Source organism: Panthera onca, chromosome A3 (assembly GCF_046562875.1).
Source record: "Panthera onca isolate mPanOnc1 chromosome A3, mPanOnc1 haplotype 2, whole genome shotgun sequence".
NCBI classification, from domain to species: Eukaryota; Metazoa; Chordata; class Mammalia; order Carnivora; family Felidae; genus Panthera; species Panthera onca.
Window position 1 is genome coordinate 129,589,256 of NC_138341.1, and position 16,859 is coordinate 129,606,114.

Genomic DNA, 16,859 nt, shown 5'->3' on the forward strand with positions numbered 1-16,859 from the left:
ACGCTTTGCCGTCCTCAGGGAGAAGCCAGGGCCTCTGAGCTTTGGTCATGCCGTCACCCACCCAGCTCCCTGTGACTTGCGAATGCCGGCTCAAGAGGTTCACGAGGCCCACGCCCCTCCCCAAGTACCAAGCGTTGCACAGAGCAAGCCTAAAAAAACCATGACGCAAACGGGGTCGAGACGAGCACTGGGGGATCTGGAACCCCAAACCTCTGCTTTCCACTGAGTGCAACTTAAAGAGTGAGAAGCTGGGTCTCCACCTGTGAACATCTCTATCCTGAGCCCATCTCTTCTGCCGACTGGAACGTGGCTAGAAAGCGCCCATGCAAAGACCTTTGCAGGAGGCAGGTTCTAAGCACAGCACATCTGCAGGAAACCAGAGACACTTAGAAAGGGCTTTCCAACTAATGCCCTCCATCTTCCTGACCCGGAGCATCCACTGAGGCAGCTGAGCGTTGAGGGGGCGGGCAGCCTTCAGGGCCATCGTGAGCTCGCGAGGCACATCCCAGCCTGCGTGGCAGCGTCACTGGCTGGGAATGACAGCGAATCCCCGTGTGAGGCAGTTCTGTCTCCACTTCTGTTACGAAGGATGGTCTTGAGCGGGTTTTAGAAAAAAAAAAAAACCCACAAAAATTCAAGACTGTACAATGTCCATTTGTCCCCATTGGTGCTCGAGACTCAATGGTCTCAAGTTGATGGAGAGATTCAGTGCGATCTTGTGGAGTCTGACAAGCGGACCCTAACGTGTCCACAGACAAACAAAAATCCCCAAAGAGCCAAGAAGCAGCGAATAGAAGCCCAGACACTCATGGAGAACGACAGGCCGGTGACTGACCCCACCAGAAACCAAGACTGTGTACGAAAAGCTGCTATAACTCTTCTGTGGAACAAAGCCAAGAGGCCAGGAAGAAGCCCACGCTTCCGTGGACATGATATTTACGACACTGCTGGATTACAGGCCGGTGGGGAGGGGGTCGACCCCTCCACAGATGGTCTGCGCCCACCAGTCATCCCGACGGAAAACAACGAAATTAGAACCTTACCTGATGCTGGACACACAGTCAACTCCAGGTGGATTGCAAACTTCAGTGTGAAAGGTAAGAGTGTGACATATTGGGAAATGATACAGGAGAAGCTCTTTAAGAGACTGATGGGTAGAAGAAGGTTTCCTAAGCCAACACTTCAGACTCGAGGAGCATCTGAATCACCTGGAGGCCTTGTCAAGGGCAGATTTCTGGGCCCCACCCTGGTGTTTCTGGAATTTGCATTTCTAATAAGCTCCCAAGTGACACCTAGGCCGCCAGTCCCCATGACACATTTCGGGTAGAACCACCCGAGGCTCCACGCGCACAGTTCAAACCTCTCGGAAAATAAATTTACATGAAAAGTTTCTGTTCGTCAAAAGGTATCGTTTCACACGTACAAGCCATGCAAAACCACTTACGAGTCTCCCAGTGTCAAATGTTGGGAGCATGTGGGGCCTGATGCCGATGGGGCTGTCAACTGGTTCAACCCCTTTGGGAGACAATCTGGCATTGTTTGTCTCCTAAAGTGGCAGATGTGCACGCCCAGTGGCCTAGCAATCCCCCCCGGAGGGATAACCCTACGGGAACTCCTGTGTGTGCGCCAGGAGACAGAGCAAGAATGTTCCAGAAGGCGTCGTCTATACCAAGCAAAGCGGAGAAACCTAGAAACGACCAAATGTCCATTGTTGGGATGGACGCATGAACTCTGTGACAGAAGACTGCACAGCAGAGAAAAGGAAAGGATTACAGCTACGGATGGAACAGCCCATCAGAGGCACACGGGGCTTCGATCGGCAAAACCGGCCCGTGTGCAAACCGTGTCGCTTCTGGAACGCAGAGAGAGAGCAAAGGGGAGAAAGAGGACAGGGACGTGGGCGGAGGAAAGAAACAAAAACACATGTCAAATCGCCACAGCGTGCGGGCCCTGCCCTGGATCCAGAGTCAAACGAGCTAGAAAGAAAAAAGAAAGAAAAAAGAAAAAAAATTGGGCACTTACGAGGCAAGTGAAAATTTGAGCATGGGGTTTGATACTGAAGAATTAGAAATTTTTAGCCGTCATAGTGAAAATCAGAGCAAAGTTTTTTAAAGAGCCATCTTGTCGAGAAACCTAACGGAAAGACTGGCAGATGAAAACGATTTTAAAAACAGAAGAGCTAAAAGGCAGTGCTTACGTTCTTTTTCTTTAAACTCGAGGTGGGGACACGATATTTGTATTGTTATTTTTAGATCTTCCATATATGTAATAAAAGCAATTTGGTAGAGGAAGGAAGGAAGGAAGAGAGGGAGAGAGAGAACGGAAGAAAGGAAGAAAGGAGAGGGGAGGAAGGGGGGGCAGGGGAGGAAGGAAGGGGGGCAGGGGGAAAGGGAATGGAGACGAGGAAGAAGGAAGACAGCGCAGCCCGGTTCCCTGCGTGTCTACCACGTAAGAACTAGCAAGGAGCAGCAGTCAGCAGTGACCCTTCAGGGGACTGGCCTCTAGCACACCAGGGGCAGGAGAATGTCGTTTCCTCCGAAACACCTTCACAGCCGGTCTCACCATGTGAAACACAATTCTGTGCGCTTATCACCCCTACTCTCCCTTAGGCTGCAAGATCCACAGCACAGGGACCCCCCTCATCCACCCAGCACCTGCCCATTTACCTGTCTGGCCGCAGGTGTCGATGCATAAGGCTGGTGACTGCCACATCCTGTCCTAAGACATCTACGCACACTGACCAATCAGTGTTCACGAGTCCCCACGAATAGGTGGCAATTATTATTCCCCTTTGGTAGTTCACCGAGAGCCCGGGGAGTGGGGGGCAGGGGCTGCTGGAGGACTTACTCAGAGCCAAAGAGACGGCAGGTGGCCGAGCCAGGATTTAAATGCAGGCGGGTGACGCCAGGGCACAAACTCGAAACCACTCTACCCTGTACCTCCGCGTCGCCCAGAAACGTTGGTTTACTGGCAAAGACAGAGCTTTTTGTTCGGGCCTAAAATGATCAGAGTTAACCCTGAAGTCCGAGGAGGACCTGATTGGGCCAACTTCTTTCTCTTGCCCCCGCTAGCTCCCGGGCACACACTCCCCGCTGTGCACACACAAACTACACTCACCTTATCACAAACCACAAGTGAATCTGCTGAGCCGATACCCTGTGACTTGTTTTCAGCTTGGTACACAGTAGGCGCTCAGCAGATGTGTTGAGTGCAAACAGATTCAAGGGCCAACGGCTCGGGCCAGGATGCCAAACTTCCCAAGACACAAACCAGAGGTGCCAATGTCCGCGCGAAGATGCCCCATCCCAGTACTCCTTAAGAGACCCACTGGCATGAAAAGCCCCTCCTGGAAATCTGAAGCACCCACCGGGGGAAATTCCATCACCCACCGATCTTAGCGGTCATTCCCACCTCAGCAAGGAGGACTTTAAACACGTCGCTCTTACTTCTGTCCCTCTGCCAACACCAGCCACAAGGGGTTGGCGGGGAGGGACCCTGAAAGGCAGAAAACTCCCTCAGAGCAGCAAGTGCCCCAGGGCAGTGATCTCGAGTTGGAATTTAGGAAACTTTTTCCAGGGTGGTTCTGGCCACAGTCAAGGGCCAAGAGGCCACCTTGAGGTGAGCCCCAGGCCCCGTGCACCCAGCAGCCGGAGTGGGGTCAGGGGAGGGCCCAGTGAGTACAGGAGTGCAACTGCAGGTGGGGCGAAGACCGTCCCTAGAATCTTCTCTCTGATCAGAACAGGACGCCGGCCGGGGGGAGCTGGTCCCCATCTCTGATCGGGGCCAGGGGTCAGCAGGAGAAGGGAGCCCCAGTCCCTGGGCTGAGGCTTGCATTTCTCAGAAGCCTGGCAGTCTGGAGAACACAGGGCTGGTTTCTGTTTTCCGCCCCCAGAAACGCCTGGAACCACAGCGGGAGGGAGGCCCTGCTGGCCGGGCCGGGAGAGCCCTGGCAGGCCCCGGGATGCAAACACTGGGCTGTTTACAGAGGGAAGCCCGGGCCAGCTCGGATGCCCATCGCGGGCATCCCCGGCCACCTCGCTCCCGGCCGGCCGGGCCCGGGGACGCTATCTTAGGGAGGAGCGGGGAGCTGGCAGGCGGCCCCGCAGAGGGAAGAGGGGCACGTGTGCCAGCTGGGCCGGCCTCTTGGCGTGGGAAGGGAGCCGCGTCGCGGGTCTCCCTGCAGAAGGAGCGATCTGGAGCCCAGCGCGAGCCCACGCCAAGGACAACAGAATAACAGGGGAGCCGGAGGGCCGCGCTGAAGCTACTGAACACACTCTCCCCGGGCAGCCTGCTCCGGGCTTTTTGCACAATCGTTTCCATGGCACTTGCTTTTGCTGTCACAACAGCTGCAGGATGGCCCGGCGCTGGGCAGCGCGGCTGGCTGCAGGCGAGAAATCGATTTTCTAGCGGGCCCCGCGGCCAGCGCATTTTTGAAGGCCTGCCCCAGCCTGGCCTCCAGGCCCTGCCTCCGTCAAGTCCGCTGGGCCGTCGGAGGCCTGGAGAGCGGGGCGTTGAGAGGGAACTCAGGGACCCGCCGGAGCCTCTCCGCGCTGCGCGGTCCCAGCGGGACGTTCAAGGCCGAGGCACTTGTGCTTGGGGAAACTCCGGGCCGGATCAGGCCAGACGACTAAAACGTCCCCTCGCTCATCCTAGGTCTGGTTGAAATACTGCTGTAGGGGCACTTTTTGCTGCCCATTTTGCTCTCAGATATTCGCTCAATTCCACACATCTTACGTGCAGGGGGCTGGGTGAGGCTCTGAGCAAACGGGGACATGAGCAAACGTTGTCAGGGACCTACCGTGTGCGAAGCCATCCCAGGCGCAGTTGTGGGTACAGACAAGTCGAGATGTTAGTACTTCCCACCCAGAGACTTGGACTTGAGGGAGAAAAAATGCACAGAAACACCTGAGAGGTGTATGTGGTGAAAACGCCTGCCAGCGACCCTGTGTGTGTCTCCGGGACTCAGAGAAAGAGAAGCGTGCCCCCCGCCGCCCCCTTCAGCAGCTGCAGAGAGAAGACAGCTCGTCAGAGCCTTGAAATACTGGTCAGACTCCAAAAGGCACAAGAGGGAGGGGACAGCGTTCCAGGCGGAGGTTACAGTGTGGGCATGAGTTTAGAGGCAAGAAAGTCTCCGCAGAGCTTTGTGTCATCCTCCACTCAAAGCCGAGAGGGACAACTGTGCATCCAGATGGTGAGACGTACCCCTAAGCAGAACTGAAAGCTTTGGGGGCGCCTGGGTGGCTCAGTCGGTTAAGCGTCTGACTTCGGCTCGGGTCATGATCTCGCAGTTCGAGGGCTGGAGCCCCACGTCGGGCTCTGTGCTGTCAGCTCAGGACCCTGTTTCGGATTCTGTGTCTCCCTCTTGCCCTCCCCTGCTCATGCTCTCTCTCTCTCTCTCAAAATAGTAAACATTAAAAAAACCTTTTTTTAAAGAAAAAAGAACTGAAAGCGTTCTACTTCTAAAACCCCATTTTTTACACAAGCCTGGAGGATCGTTTCTAAGACCTGATTGTGTTCCCTTTTTTTTTTTTTCCTCTTTGCAATTTTCTTAAGTAATATCTGCCTAGAGCAAAGAAGAAGAAAAAAATCCCTAAGTACAAAAACGCAAGCAGGAAGAGGTCTCCCCTCCATACCTGCCCCAAGCTGCTCAGGACCTCCTATGTGACCGTTCCTGGTTGACAGGCATTTGGGTCGCCTCCGGGCGTCTGCCAGTACCCACAGGACAGCTACCCACACCCGCACCCCTCACTCAGGGGGCGTCCAGCAGACGGGCCAGGGGCCCCGAGACGAGGCTCCCTGCGGTGTCTGAGCAGACGGCTTCAACCCGGAACCGGGGAGAGGGTACTGAAGAAGGGCTGGCGGGGAGGATGCGGGGACGGGCCACTCCTCAGCCTGGCACGGATGAAGATGATCGCAGGCAAGATGACGAGCGGACGGTTACTCCCTGCCAAGCGCCCCACCACGTGGCTGACCCTGTTATGTGGGTCACTGAAACCGGCCACGCGTCAATCGTTGAAACCCGAAGCACTGTCACTACTGGGCGGAGGTGAGCTCGCAGGTGTTCAGTCACTTGCCTGAGGCCACGCCCCCACATTCCGTAGGCAGCTGTACGATAAGGGAGCGAGGGACCGGGTGGGGCGGGCACCTGATCCCGAGGGGCGGCCACGTGGGGACGTCCAGGAGGCGGTCAGATTGGCAGCTCTGCGGTGGAAGCCAATTTTCTGGGGTCTCATCAGACAGGAGGGGTGAAAAACCCACGATAAATGCTCCGCGCTGTGTACGAACTGGATCTGGAGGACCCTCTCGTGTCCTCCCGATGCAGGCGCGTCTCACAGCTCCTTCTCTGGGCCTCCAGTTTTGTGACCTGAGACAGACCCCGCCCCACGCCTCGGCCTGGGCTCCCAGCTGTGATTCGGAGACGATAGTCTCTGCCCCCCAAAGGCGCTCAGTACGCGCGAGAGCATGTTGCCATAATTATTTCCTGTACGCCCCAGCCTCACACACACACACACACACACACCCCAACCTGCCACCTGCCAGCAGTCTCCCTTCCCTCCCAGAATCAAATCCAAGCCTCTCACTGTGGCCTCTGAGGCCCTGTGTGGTCTGGCTTACTCTCAAAACCACCCTCTCAACTCCCTTCCTGGCCATGGCTGTCAGCTACACTAGACCTCTCTCTGCCCGCCCCCGCCCCCCGCACAATCAGGCTTCCTCCCAGCGCTGGCCCTTTGCACATGCTGTTCTACCTGCCTGGAATTCTCTTCCACCACCTCCTCCTCCTCTGGGTCTCAGGTCAAGGCCACTTCCTCAAGCAGACTGCCCCATCTGAAGTTCCTCCCTCCCCTACCATTACCTGGTTTACTTTATTCACAGCACTTAGCCCCATCTGAAATTCTCATTATTTATTGGTTCATTTAAAAAAATTTTAATTCTTGTTTGTTTTTGAGAGACAAACAGAGCACAAGTGGGGGAGGGACAGAGAGAGGGAGGGAGACACAGAATCGGAAGCAGGCTCCAGGCTCCGAGCTGTCAGCACGGAGCCCGACGCGGGGCTCGAACTCACTGACCGTGAGATCGTGACCTGAGCCGAAGTCGGACGCCCCACCGACTGAGCCACCCAGGCGCCCCACTGGTTCATTTCTGATTAGCATTTTCTTCTCTAGAGACTGTCAGAAGAGGGGCCATTTCCGACAGATCACTGCTGTGTCCCAGCACCTGGCGCAAAGCCCAGCACACAGTAGGATGGCAGCAGATGTCTTTTCAAAGAAGGAATAAGTGAATGGGCAATCAGTTGACTAGAAGCAAACCAAGAAGGCAAATGCCCAACTAAGAGGTCTCCCGGCAGTTTCCTGAAGCAGCCAGCCCACCAGCCCCTGCTAAAGGAGGCTACACCCACCCTGCCAGCTCCCCTCCCCCATTGTTTGTGGGGCACTTGACAGTCTATAAATGGCTTTTCACACATGCCTCACCCAACACCACAAGCAAGGAGGAGGCAAAGCAGGCTCCAAGTCAAGCTTCTCTGACTACAACTACTCATTGACATCTGACCCTGAAGCCACGGTCCTGGGCATTCACCAGGATAGCCAGCGTGCACAGCGAGAAACTAGTTCCTGGTGGCTTTACACACCCGGGGAGATGTAAGAATTCTCCCATCTACAAACAACAGGCTTCTTCTGGAGCGGATCCCCGTGTAGCCAAAAAACCGCACAGTTTGGTCAGCATGCAACATGATGAAGGCACTGTTTCTGCCAGAATCAGGCGCTAAATCCTTCGGACTCTTAACTTGTGGCAATTCTCCACCCCCGGGGATCTTTTGGAAATACCCTGAGAACGTTTTTGGCTGTCACAACTGGGGCAGGGCAGGTGGACTGCCGGAGTCGGGTGGGTGGAGGCCAGAGATGACGCTTCACACCCTGCCGTGGGTAGGGGAGCGCCCACCACAGAGAGTTATCCTGCCCCAAACGTCCGTAGTGTCGAGGCTGAGAAACTTGATTCGGGCGAAAAGACAGTAAAGGCAAGTCTTGGGGTTCTTGGACTGACCCCGAGGAGAAGTGTTCCCTGAATCTGGATCCCAGCAGCCGGATGTGTAAGGCCTCTTTCCCCATTGTGTTTTAGGTTTTCCTCATAGCGCCATGGCCATGGGACAGTATAATATATGTTCATTTAACTGTTTGGTTCCCCGACTAGGAGGTAAGATCCACGAAGGCAGGGACTCCATCCGTTTCATGTACGACTGTGCCCGCAGGATCTAAAAAGCTCACTTGGCACGAGGGAAGCATTCGGTAAATACTTGGGGAATAGATGAAGAAACCCCTAGGAACGTTAAAGATTACAAAACACCCAACCTCTTTTTGGAGCTCTTTTCCCATTACCATCGTGCTTCATGTGCAGAGGCCCCAAATCTGCTCTCCTGTCATCCAGAGTAACAGGTTTTATGGTTGGGAAGTGTAAATATTTAAAACTACATTTCCCAGACTCCTCTGCAGCTCAGCATGATCACATGACTGGGCTCTAGCCAATGAGGTGTCAGATGAAGGGACGTGTGAGATTTCCAGGTTATGCCCTTCAAGGGAAGGGGCATGCCTTTCCTCCTCCTTGGCCCCACCCTCTCCCCCATCCGGGAGCCAAACTGGACGCTGCAGATGGGGGCCCCACCCTGAGAATGGCAGAGGGATAAGACGGAGGGAGCCTAGTCTTGGCACCTCGTGGCCAGTATACCAGCCTCAGACTGCTTATACCTGTGCTGTTGCGTAAGAGAACAAGCATCTACCCTGTTTAGGCTCCTGTTACTTTGTGTTCTGCTCACGGAGGTCCTGTACACCTAATCAATACGTAACTTTCTCCTGCCCTGCAAACTCCCAACTCTTCTGAAGTCACACATCCAGACTCCTTAATGCCTCGAGGAGAACATCAGCCAGCTGGCATGCGAGAGCTGTTTTATGATTTCCCTTTCACGCATGTGGGGATCATATCCCTTCGTCTACATGCAGGAGGCTTTCCTCCCTGACACCTCAGAAGAAGCACACTGCTAAGCCAGGGAAAGAAAGGAGAGGAAGTCATATTATTTAGCTCCCATCCAATGATGAGGACAAAAGGAACTACCCCCCAAAAGCCTATTAAAATCTTAAAACATCAATTATGTTTAAATCTGGGAGTTCATAATGGTACAAAACCCTAATTGACTGCCCCTGGAGGATGGTGAGGAACCAAGCCGTTATTTTAAAAACTGGTAAATAAAGGGAAAGAAGCAAGCATTCATCTTTCTTTTCCTATATGAATTATACCATTGTTGAGGAAGGGATGTCTCTCTTTATAGAAGTTTTCCAAACTAACAGAAGAGGAAGGGAAGACAGAATTAGACTAGAATATCGCCATTTTGCAATTACGGCACACCAGTGAATTAAGGGAGCTGGGCACTGGCTGTCGACAGTTACTAACATCACCAAAAGAGAGGCACCCTGACCTCGTGCTTCCTGACAAAAGGGTCCACCACCACCTACAAAGCAGTCTTGGCCAAAACAGATGAACCTGAACCAATTAAGCCTCTAGAATCAACTGCCAACTTACAGGAAATAGAGAAGACAAGGGGACATGGGAATATAATCGCCAAAAGCCAGACTGACATATTTCACAGGATAAAGAACCTGGTTTTTAAACAAAGAATTAGCAAAATAGTAATAATTAATAATAATAATAATAATAATAATAATAATAATAAAGACCAGTCCTAAAGGGGAACCTCTCGATTAAAGCTGACTTAGAGAAACCAAGGAATCCCACTTACAATGTATGGGCCCGATCTGAATCCTGATTCAGACAATCTATAAAATAATGAAAACAAAGAAAAAACCCTGCATGATAGATATGAGACACCAGGAAGTTTCAAAGACTGGATATTTCATGATATTAAGGAATTTTCACTGTTTCACATGCGCCAACAGTATTAAGAGTATTTTCAGAATCCTTTTCTTTTAGACACATAGTCCGTATTTACACATGCAACGATACGGTTCTGCCGTCCAGGATTTTTGATGTCTAGGATTTGCTCCAAAACGCCACGAGGGCCACTTGGGTGGCTCAGCTGGTTACGCGCCTGACTCCTGATATCGGCTCAGGTCACGTTCCCAGGGTTGTGAGATCGAGCCCCACTCCGGGCTTTGCGCTAGGCCTGGAGCCGGCTTGAGATCCTCTCCCCCTCTCCCCCAGCTCCTCCCCAGTTTGTGTGCGCACATGTTCTCTCTCTCTAATAAAAATTTTTTTAAAATACTACTATGAAATAGGAATGCGAGATGACGGGAGGTATGGAAGAAAGCAGATTAGCTGTGAGTTGATAACAGTTGAAGCTGAGTGGTGGGTACATTGTGCTACTCTATATTTGCATACATTTCATAATAAAAGGTTGTTTTAAAAAACATCTTAAACCCCGACAACAGAGAGGGAGAACGAAGAAGGACAGAGGGAGCTAACACCTCCTAAGCCTCGCTATGTATCAAGGGCGGGGTTAGGCAGCCGCGGGTGGGAGTGGCGCTTCCAGAAGAGAGATCACAAATTCAAATGCTGAACAGGTGCGGGAAGAAACACTGACTGAGTGAGGTGGGCCAAGTGCGAGAGGAACAAGAACACAACCATGATGGCAAAAAACAACAGACACTCCATCCATCTTCAGGAGGCAGGAGGGAGGGGTAGGGGCTACGGACAAGGGCAAGTACGCGCTCTAAAGGAGGTGGTCTCTACATAAGGTCGGCCTTGACTTTGATTCCAGGTAGCCACCATGCAGAATGTGGGGCCCTGGGCAGCCGGTTCTTGGGTTTTCCAAGGAAAGCCTGAAATCTGTATTTTTATGTGCAATCTCCCGGGTTTTAAACGTTGGCATCTAATCCAAATATGTTTTCAAATACTGAGCGGGCCAAGCAAAATATCTGCAGGCTAACTGGAGCCCATGGGACACCAGTTGGCCGTCCCTATTCCAAGTACTGAAGCAGACCACAACTCGATCCATCTGTAAGAAGTGGAAAGGGTGCATTAATCAACTTTGGGTCAATTCTTTTTTAGGCATCCACTAAAGCGGAGAATTCAAAAGACACCATCGACTTCCAGAAATCTAGAAGAACCGGCTGCAGAACATTTCAAAGGCGTCGTCCACAGAGTTAGCTTATGCAACAGAACCTCCGCTCTGTCCAGAGTTTTGGAAACGAACGACCAGGGAGTGTCCTTTCAACTTTCCTGGGATGCTGGAACTAACAGGCTTCAAATGAAACCCATTTGTTGGTTTGCAGAATGCCTGGGACTTACGTCCAAACCACTTGCAACAGACGATCCCATCATAAAATCGAGTCGGGGTGCTTTGCGCTCATGGTAAAATGACCAGGAAGTGCTCCGCTTGGGTTGCCTGGCCAGAGATCTGATTTCATGGCAGTTTAAAGGGATGACGCGCGAGGCAGATGTCATCCTGAAACCTGAAAGTGGCGGGGCTGGTTGCTGAGGACCTGAGCAGACTCCTTTCCTGAATCGCAGCCCTCCGTCTGCTCGTGACTTTGCCCGGCGAAAGACTCCTGACATCCTGGATGGGCAAAACGGGCCCCAACCCTGCCTTTATAGGCAGTCTCAGCTTAACCAGATCCTCAGGTCAATAACAAATTAAAGAGGTGTCAAGAATGTGGTGGAGAAGGGCCAGGGAAATGGTTTCATCATTCCCGGAGAACAAAGCCCCTCTTTTTTCCTACAAGGGTGAAAAGTAAAAGAGATTGGGGCTAAAATAAACTCAGACAGGCCCCGGGCAAGACAAGAGTCCAGAACTATGCTGAAAGGCAACAAAAACAAGATGCATCCACATGTCAAGTCTACAGCGTGGAATACAACCAGGGTTCTTCCCTAAAGGGTCCCCCCCCCCCCGCCCCCGGCGCAAATAAAGCTCTACATTTACCTGCAACGGGTTTACTGATGGAGGAGAAGGTAGGGAGGAGAGAGAAAAATGTAGCGTCGAAAGAACATCTGCTCAACGCCCACGCATCTAGCTCAGAGCCTCCAGTAACTGAATCGCTTTTCAAGTTCTATTTTTCGGGACAGGAACGAATTAGGGCTCGAGCGGATACTGTGAAGTCTCGCATTTCTCGACACAAAAGTCCTGGACTATCTTAGCTTAGGGCCTGGGACCAGCGAAGAGCCTCCACATCCCTGCGCTCACAACAGTCACCACGTTGCTTCATCATCCTGCAGGAAGCGAAGTCTGGGCATGCCCAGCGCACCGGCTAGGGAGGCAGTGAGCCTCAACACTTCCGCGCTCTGTGCCGGCGAGCAGGAAAGCAGAGAAGAGCGTTTCGAAGCGGGTTTGGGTGCTGACCTACCCACAAATCTTGTTTAACTGATCACCTTATTCCTGCACAAGGATAGCTGCTTGTTACCACAAGACAGTAACCTCACGCGGAGGTGGAAATGATGCCAGTGCGAATGACTCAGAACGGTCAAAAGCGCGGGTTCTGGGAGAGGACTGCGGGGCCATGGGATCACACCAAGTGATGGCTCTCCTGGTCCTCTTGGCGGGCCCCTGCCTGCTCTCTGTGGGTCAGACGTGGCTCTGGAACGCAGGCCGAGTGCACAGCCAGTCTGAGGACGGACTTTCTTGTGGTTTGGTAGCTTCTGACCCCGAAAGGCAAGAGCGCATTCCTTTGGAAACATCTGCGCTGCAGAATTTCAAAAAGATGGCTGAGCGTTTCTGGGTCTGGAGTCAGCTGGAAGGTGGCCCCTTACATTTACATAAGCTGGCAACACAAAGTGCACATCATTTGGGATAAAAGGATGGCTAAGTGGCACGGCTGGAAATTTGAGGTTCTTGGAAGGTGAGAAAATATCAAGAGGGGCAAAATAAAGATACCTCATCACGCCTCTACTGTGATGCTTCCTCTTCTGGGGGAGGTACACAGACCTACGTTCGCTCTCCCTCTCGCTCTCCCTCTCTCTCTCTCTTCCTCTCGAGAGATCTTCCAACAGTAGCTCATGCAAATTTTGCAGGCTCGTCTCCAGGCAAGCAGTTTTCTGGACTTTAGAATTTTCTAGAAAGACTCTAAATGTCCTTTGCTGAATTAACAAGTAGTGGCCTAGCAAGGTAGTAAGGACCCAGGCCGACTCAGCCTGAGGGCTCTTTTTCTAATTTTCTTTTTTTTTTTTTTTTTTTTTATTTTTTATTTTTTAATATATGAAATTTACTGTCAAATTGGAGGGCTCTTTTTCAAAGGCCAACACCGCAGCGACTACCTGCCCGGCTGTCCTAGCCCGTTGGGGCTGCGAGAACAAAAAATGCCAGTGGGTAGTTTACAAACAACAAATATTTCTCACAGTTCTGGAGGTCGAGAAGTTCAAGATCAAGCACGACCAGATTCGGCACACTTCCTCATAGACAGGCACCTTCCTCTATAAGCTCACGTGGCAGAAGGGAACTGCAGAGTTCTGGGAGGTCTTTTGTAAGAACACCGATCCCTGGGACGCCTGGGTGGCTCGGTCAGTTAAGCATCCGGCTCTTGATTTCGGCTCAGGTCACGGCCTCGCGGTTCATGAGCTCTAACCCCTCATCAGGCTCTGTGCTGACAGCGTGGAGCCTCCTTGGGCTTCTCTCCCCACCCCCCTCACTCTCTCTGCCCGTCACCCACTTGTGATCTCTCTCACTGTCTCTAAAATAAATAAATAAACAAAAAAAAGAGCACCAATCCCATTTAGGAGGCTCTGCCCTCATGACCTAAGCACCTCCCAGGGCCACACCTCCTCATAGCATCACCCTGGGGGTTAGGCTTCAACATATGAATTTTGTGGGGACCCAAACATTCCGACCATAGCAATGGCCCAGGGTTGATGATGATGATGACGGTGGTGGTGGCGGCGGCGGGAAAGTATATTGATAACCACAGCACTTACCACGCACACTAGGCACCGGCCAAAGTGCTTTCCTCGCGAGGAGGCTCCCTTTTCCATTCTTACAATAACCCTCAGAGTTGGGGCTGTTACCGTAAGTTACTTGCCTGAGGTCACAGAAGGGTGAAGTGGTAAGGCCAGTAAGAAAGGCAGGCAGGGCAACCCCAGAAACGCTCCAGCCGAAAGGCCCCTAAATCACGGCTGGACCCTCAGACCGGACCTCCCATTCCCGAGAACCAGCCTCTGACATACCCACCCCTACGCACCGCGAGCGACAGGTGCACAACCCCCCTGCCCCCCCCTCCCCGCCCAATCCTTGGGAGACCTGGGGGGGGGGGGGCGTCCATCTGCTACATTTTGTAGAAGAAAGGAGGAAAACGGGAAGATGTACTTGCGCCTGCTTGTGGTTACATAAAGAAACTCTACAGCGTTCATTCCCAAGGGGGCCAACATCAGTTCTTAGTGAAAAAGTCTTACATGTTATGATGGGGGCACCGCAAAGGGCCACCGAGCATAACCAGATATACGGCGTCTCCGTGGGACTGACATTTCATGGGGGTGCTGATAGGAAGGAACTGTAAAAGGATCCTGGCCGGAGAGGGTGCTGCTGATGAAAACAGGGCTGATAAAGGCTGTTCTAGAAGGTTGGAGAGGAGGCAGGGAAGAAGCGGGAGCAAGACCATGGTATGCTGGATGCACTTTTTCCCAGGCTTTTATTTTGTCGAGCATGTGAACACATTCCCTCCATAAAAGATAAACCTCTTTAAATGAACTTTCAAGGAGAATGCTGACCGAGGAGCTCAAGTCGGGGCCTGGACTCCGTTGGTGCCCACCGAAGGCGGCCGCGTGAGTCAGACTTGGCTTCGGTTCTGGTGAACGGCACAGCCCCACTCTGTGACGGAAGCAGCAGATTCTCCAGGCCCTTCTTGGCCTCTGGGCCGCCCGGCCAGGCAACCACTCTGTTTGGTTTTCATCAGAAGAGAGGACGCCTGTGTCTCACCCAGCCCTCCCGGGGCCAATGTGGCGGCCGGGCACACGGGCCGCTCCCGGCAGCACCAGGCCATCCGTAGGCTTTGCACGCCTCTCCCAACAGGAGCGGCTTTGTCACAGGCTTGCCGTGGGCACTGGGCAGCCCCAGTAAAGATTCCTGACCTGCTGAACAAAGCTGTGCCAGTCACCCTTGGCTCCTTTCTCCCTTCCTGCGCGTCCCTCTGTCCTTTCTTCCCTGGCCTGTTTCTCACGCACTGGCATGTCCGGCTTCTGGGTAAAGAGCCTTTGAAAAGGACTCCTTTGGCCCCTCTGCCAATAAAACAACCAGCAAAACTTGGGCCACTGGTCCGTGCTCCGCTGTAGGGGCGGGGGGGGGGGACACAGCAGGGGCCACGCTCACTGGCCTCCCGGGCGGTCCCCGGGCGGGAGGCACCATCTCACACAGACAAACATCCCCAGGTCCCCAGAAGGAAGCTTGGGTTGGGACCACCACCCAACCTAAGGGTTGGGTGGGACCTGAGCCCACGCCCTGTGGGGAGACAGGGCTTTAAGGGTCTTCCTCTCCAAAAACCGAAAACGGCCCACGTTTCATTCTCCTCCACAAATACACTTTTAAGAAATGTAAACCACATTCTCCAAGAAGCCCACTAAGCTCACAAACAGAAACGGCAGCTAACATTTACCGACAGATACTCTGTACCAAGCTACCTGTTCTGGGCACGTGACACGTACCCGCGCAATTCTCTCTGCGCGCCCCCCGCGAGGGAGGAGCACGAGGGAGGAGTGCGGATCATCTCCACTCCACAGAGAGGGAAGCGGAGACACCGGCCCAAGGTTCGCAAGTGAGTGAGACACTCCGAGCCAGGGTCTCCTGTCCTACAGAGTCACGCTGAGCAAATACCGACGGCCGTGAACATGGCAAAGGGGAAGATTAAAATAAGACCAAACACGGAAGACAGAAGGCAGGAGGGCAGGCTGCCTACCGCGCCGCACAGTTTATGCAGTGGGCTGCAAGTCTGCCCGCTGGCCCAAAGCAACCACCTCCACGGAGAAGTCCACGTGGTGTGGTCAGTTCTTCCCAGTGTGCCCCAGGGGCTCGGCCCAGGGTAGCCGGGAAGGTACCCGCTGCCACCGTGAAACCAGCAATGCTCACTTCCCCCACCATGTCTGTCTTTTTTTTTTTTTTTAATTTATTTTTGAGAGAGAGAGAGACAGAGCATGAGGGGGGGGGAGGGGCAGAGAGAAAGGGAGACACAGAATCCGCAGCAGGTTCCAGGCTCCGAGCTGTCCGCACAGAGCCCGACGCGGGGCCTGAACCCACGGACCGCGAGATCGTGACCTGAGCCGAAGTCGGAAGCCTGACCCACTGAACCGCGCAGCAACCTCCCCCCAGCGCCCAACCCCAGCCACGTCCTTCCCTGGGCAGGGAGGGAGCTGCCAGTTGGGGAAGTGAAATTCGGGACTAGCTGGGCCCTGGGGTGAACAGAACATCTACGCTATTTCTTTGCTGCCTGAAAACCAGTCACAGGTCAGTGCCTTCTCTAGCGCTTTTCCTGTTTGCTTTTTCACGTAAATTACTCTTGTCAAACAAACAAGAACAAAAGGCCAAAGTGGCCACAATACAGGCAAGCCTGGAGAAGGCACCCGCAGAAACTGGAGGGGAAGCAGAGCCACGATGCCCATCAGGACTACGGTCAGCGGAGCGACTGTCCGTGGCGGAGCGTCTTTCGAGAGCCTTATGACCTTGGCTGGCAACTCCAAGTTCAGACCCGGATGCATCTTTGGCAGTTGGAGTAGCCGAGCAAGGGGTATCGTTTTCACGAGTGAGAAAACAGAGGTCCGGAGAGCTTCAGTGGCTGACACCCAGCCAGCTTGCCGCGCCCTGGGTCTGCGGCCCGGACACGCCATCGCCAGGCACCTTCGCCGGAAGCGAGGCCGCATCCCAGGAGACAGACACTTAGACAACC

At 53.4% G+C, this 16,859-nt stretch overlaps 1 protein-coding gene across 5 annotated transcripts in view; it reads right to left on the reverse strand.

Annotated features, from left to right (window-relative positions):
• The window catches only part of NFATC2 (nuclear factor of activated T cells 2), a 139,944-nt gene that overhangs the window by 19,396 nt on the left and 103,689 nt on the right, over positions 1-16,859 (reverse strand). The window contains exon 10 of one of the 5 annotated variants that reach the window (XM_078443949.1): positions 10,642-10,999. The exons of the other annotated variants lie outside the window; for them this stretch is intronic. Coding sequence (XP_078300075.1) covers positions 10,962-10,999 — 38 coding nt within the window. The 3' untranslated portion in view covers positions 10,642-10,961. Of the gene's footprint in view, positions 1-10,641; positions 11,000-16,859 lie in introns of those variants that run through there. 5 annotated transcript variants of the gene reach the window in all.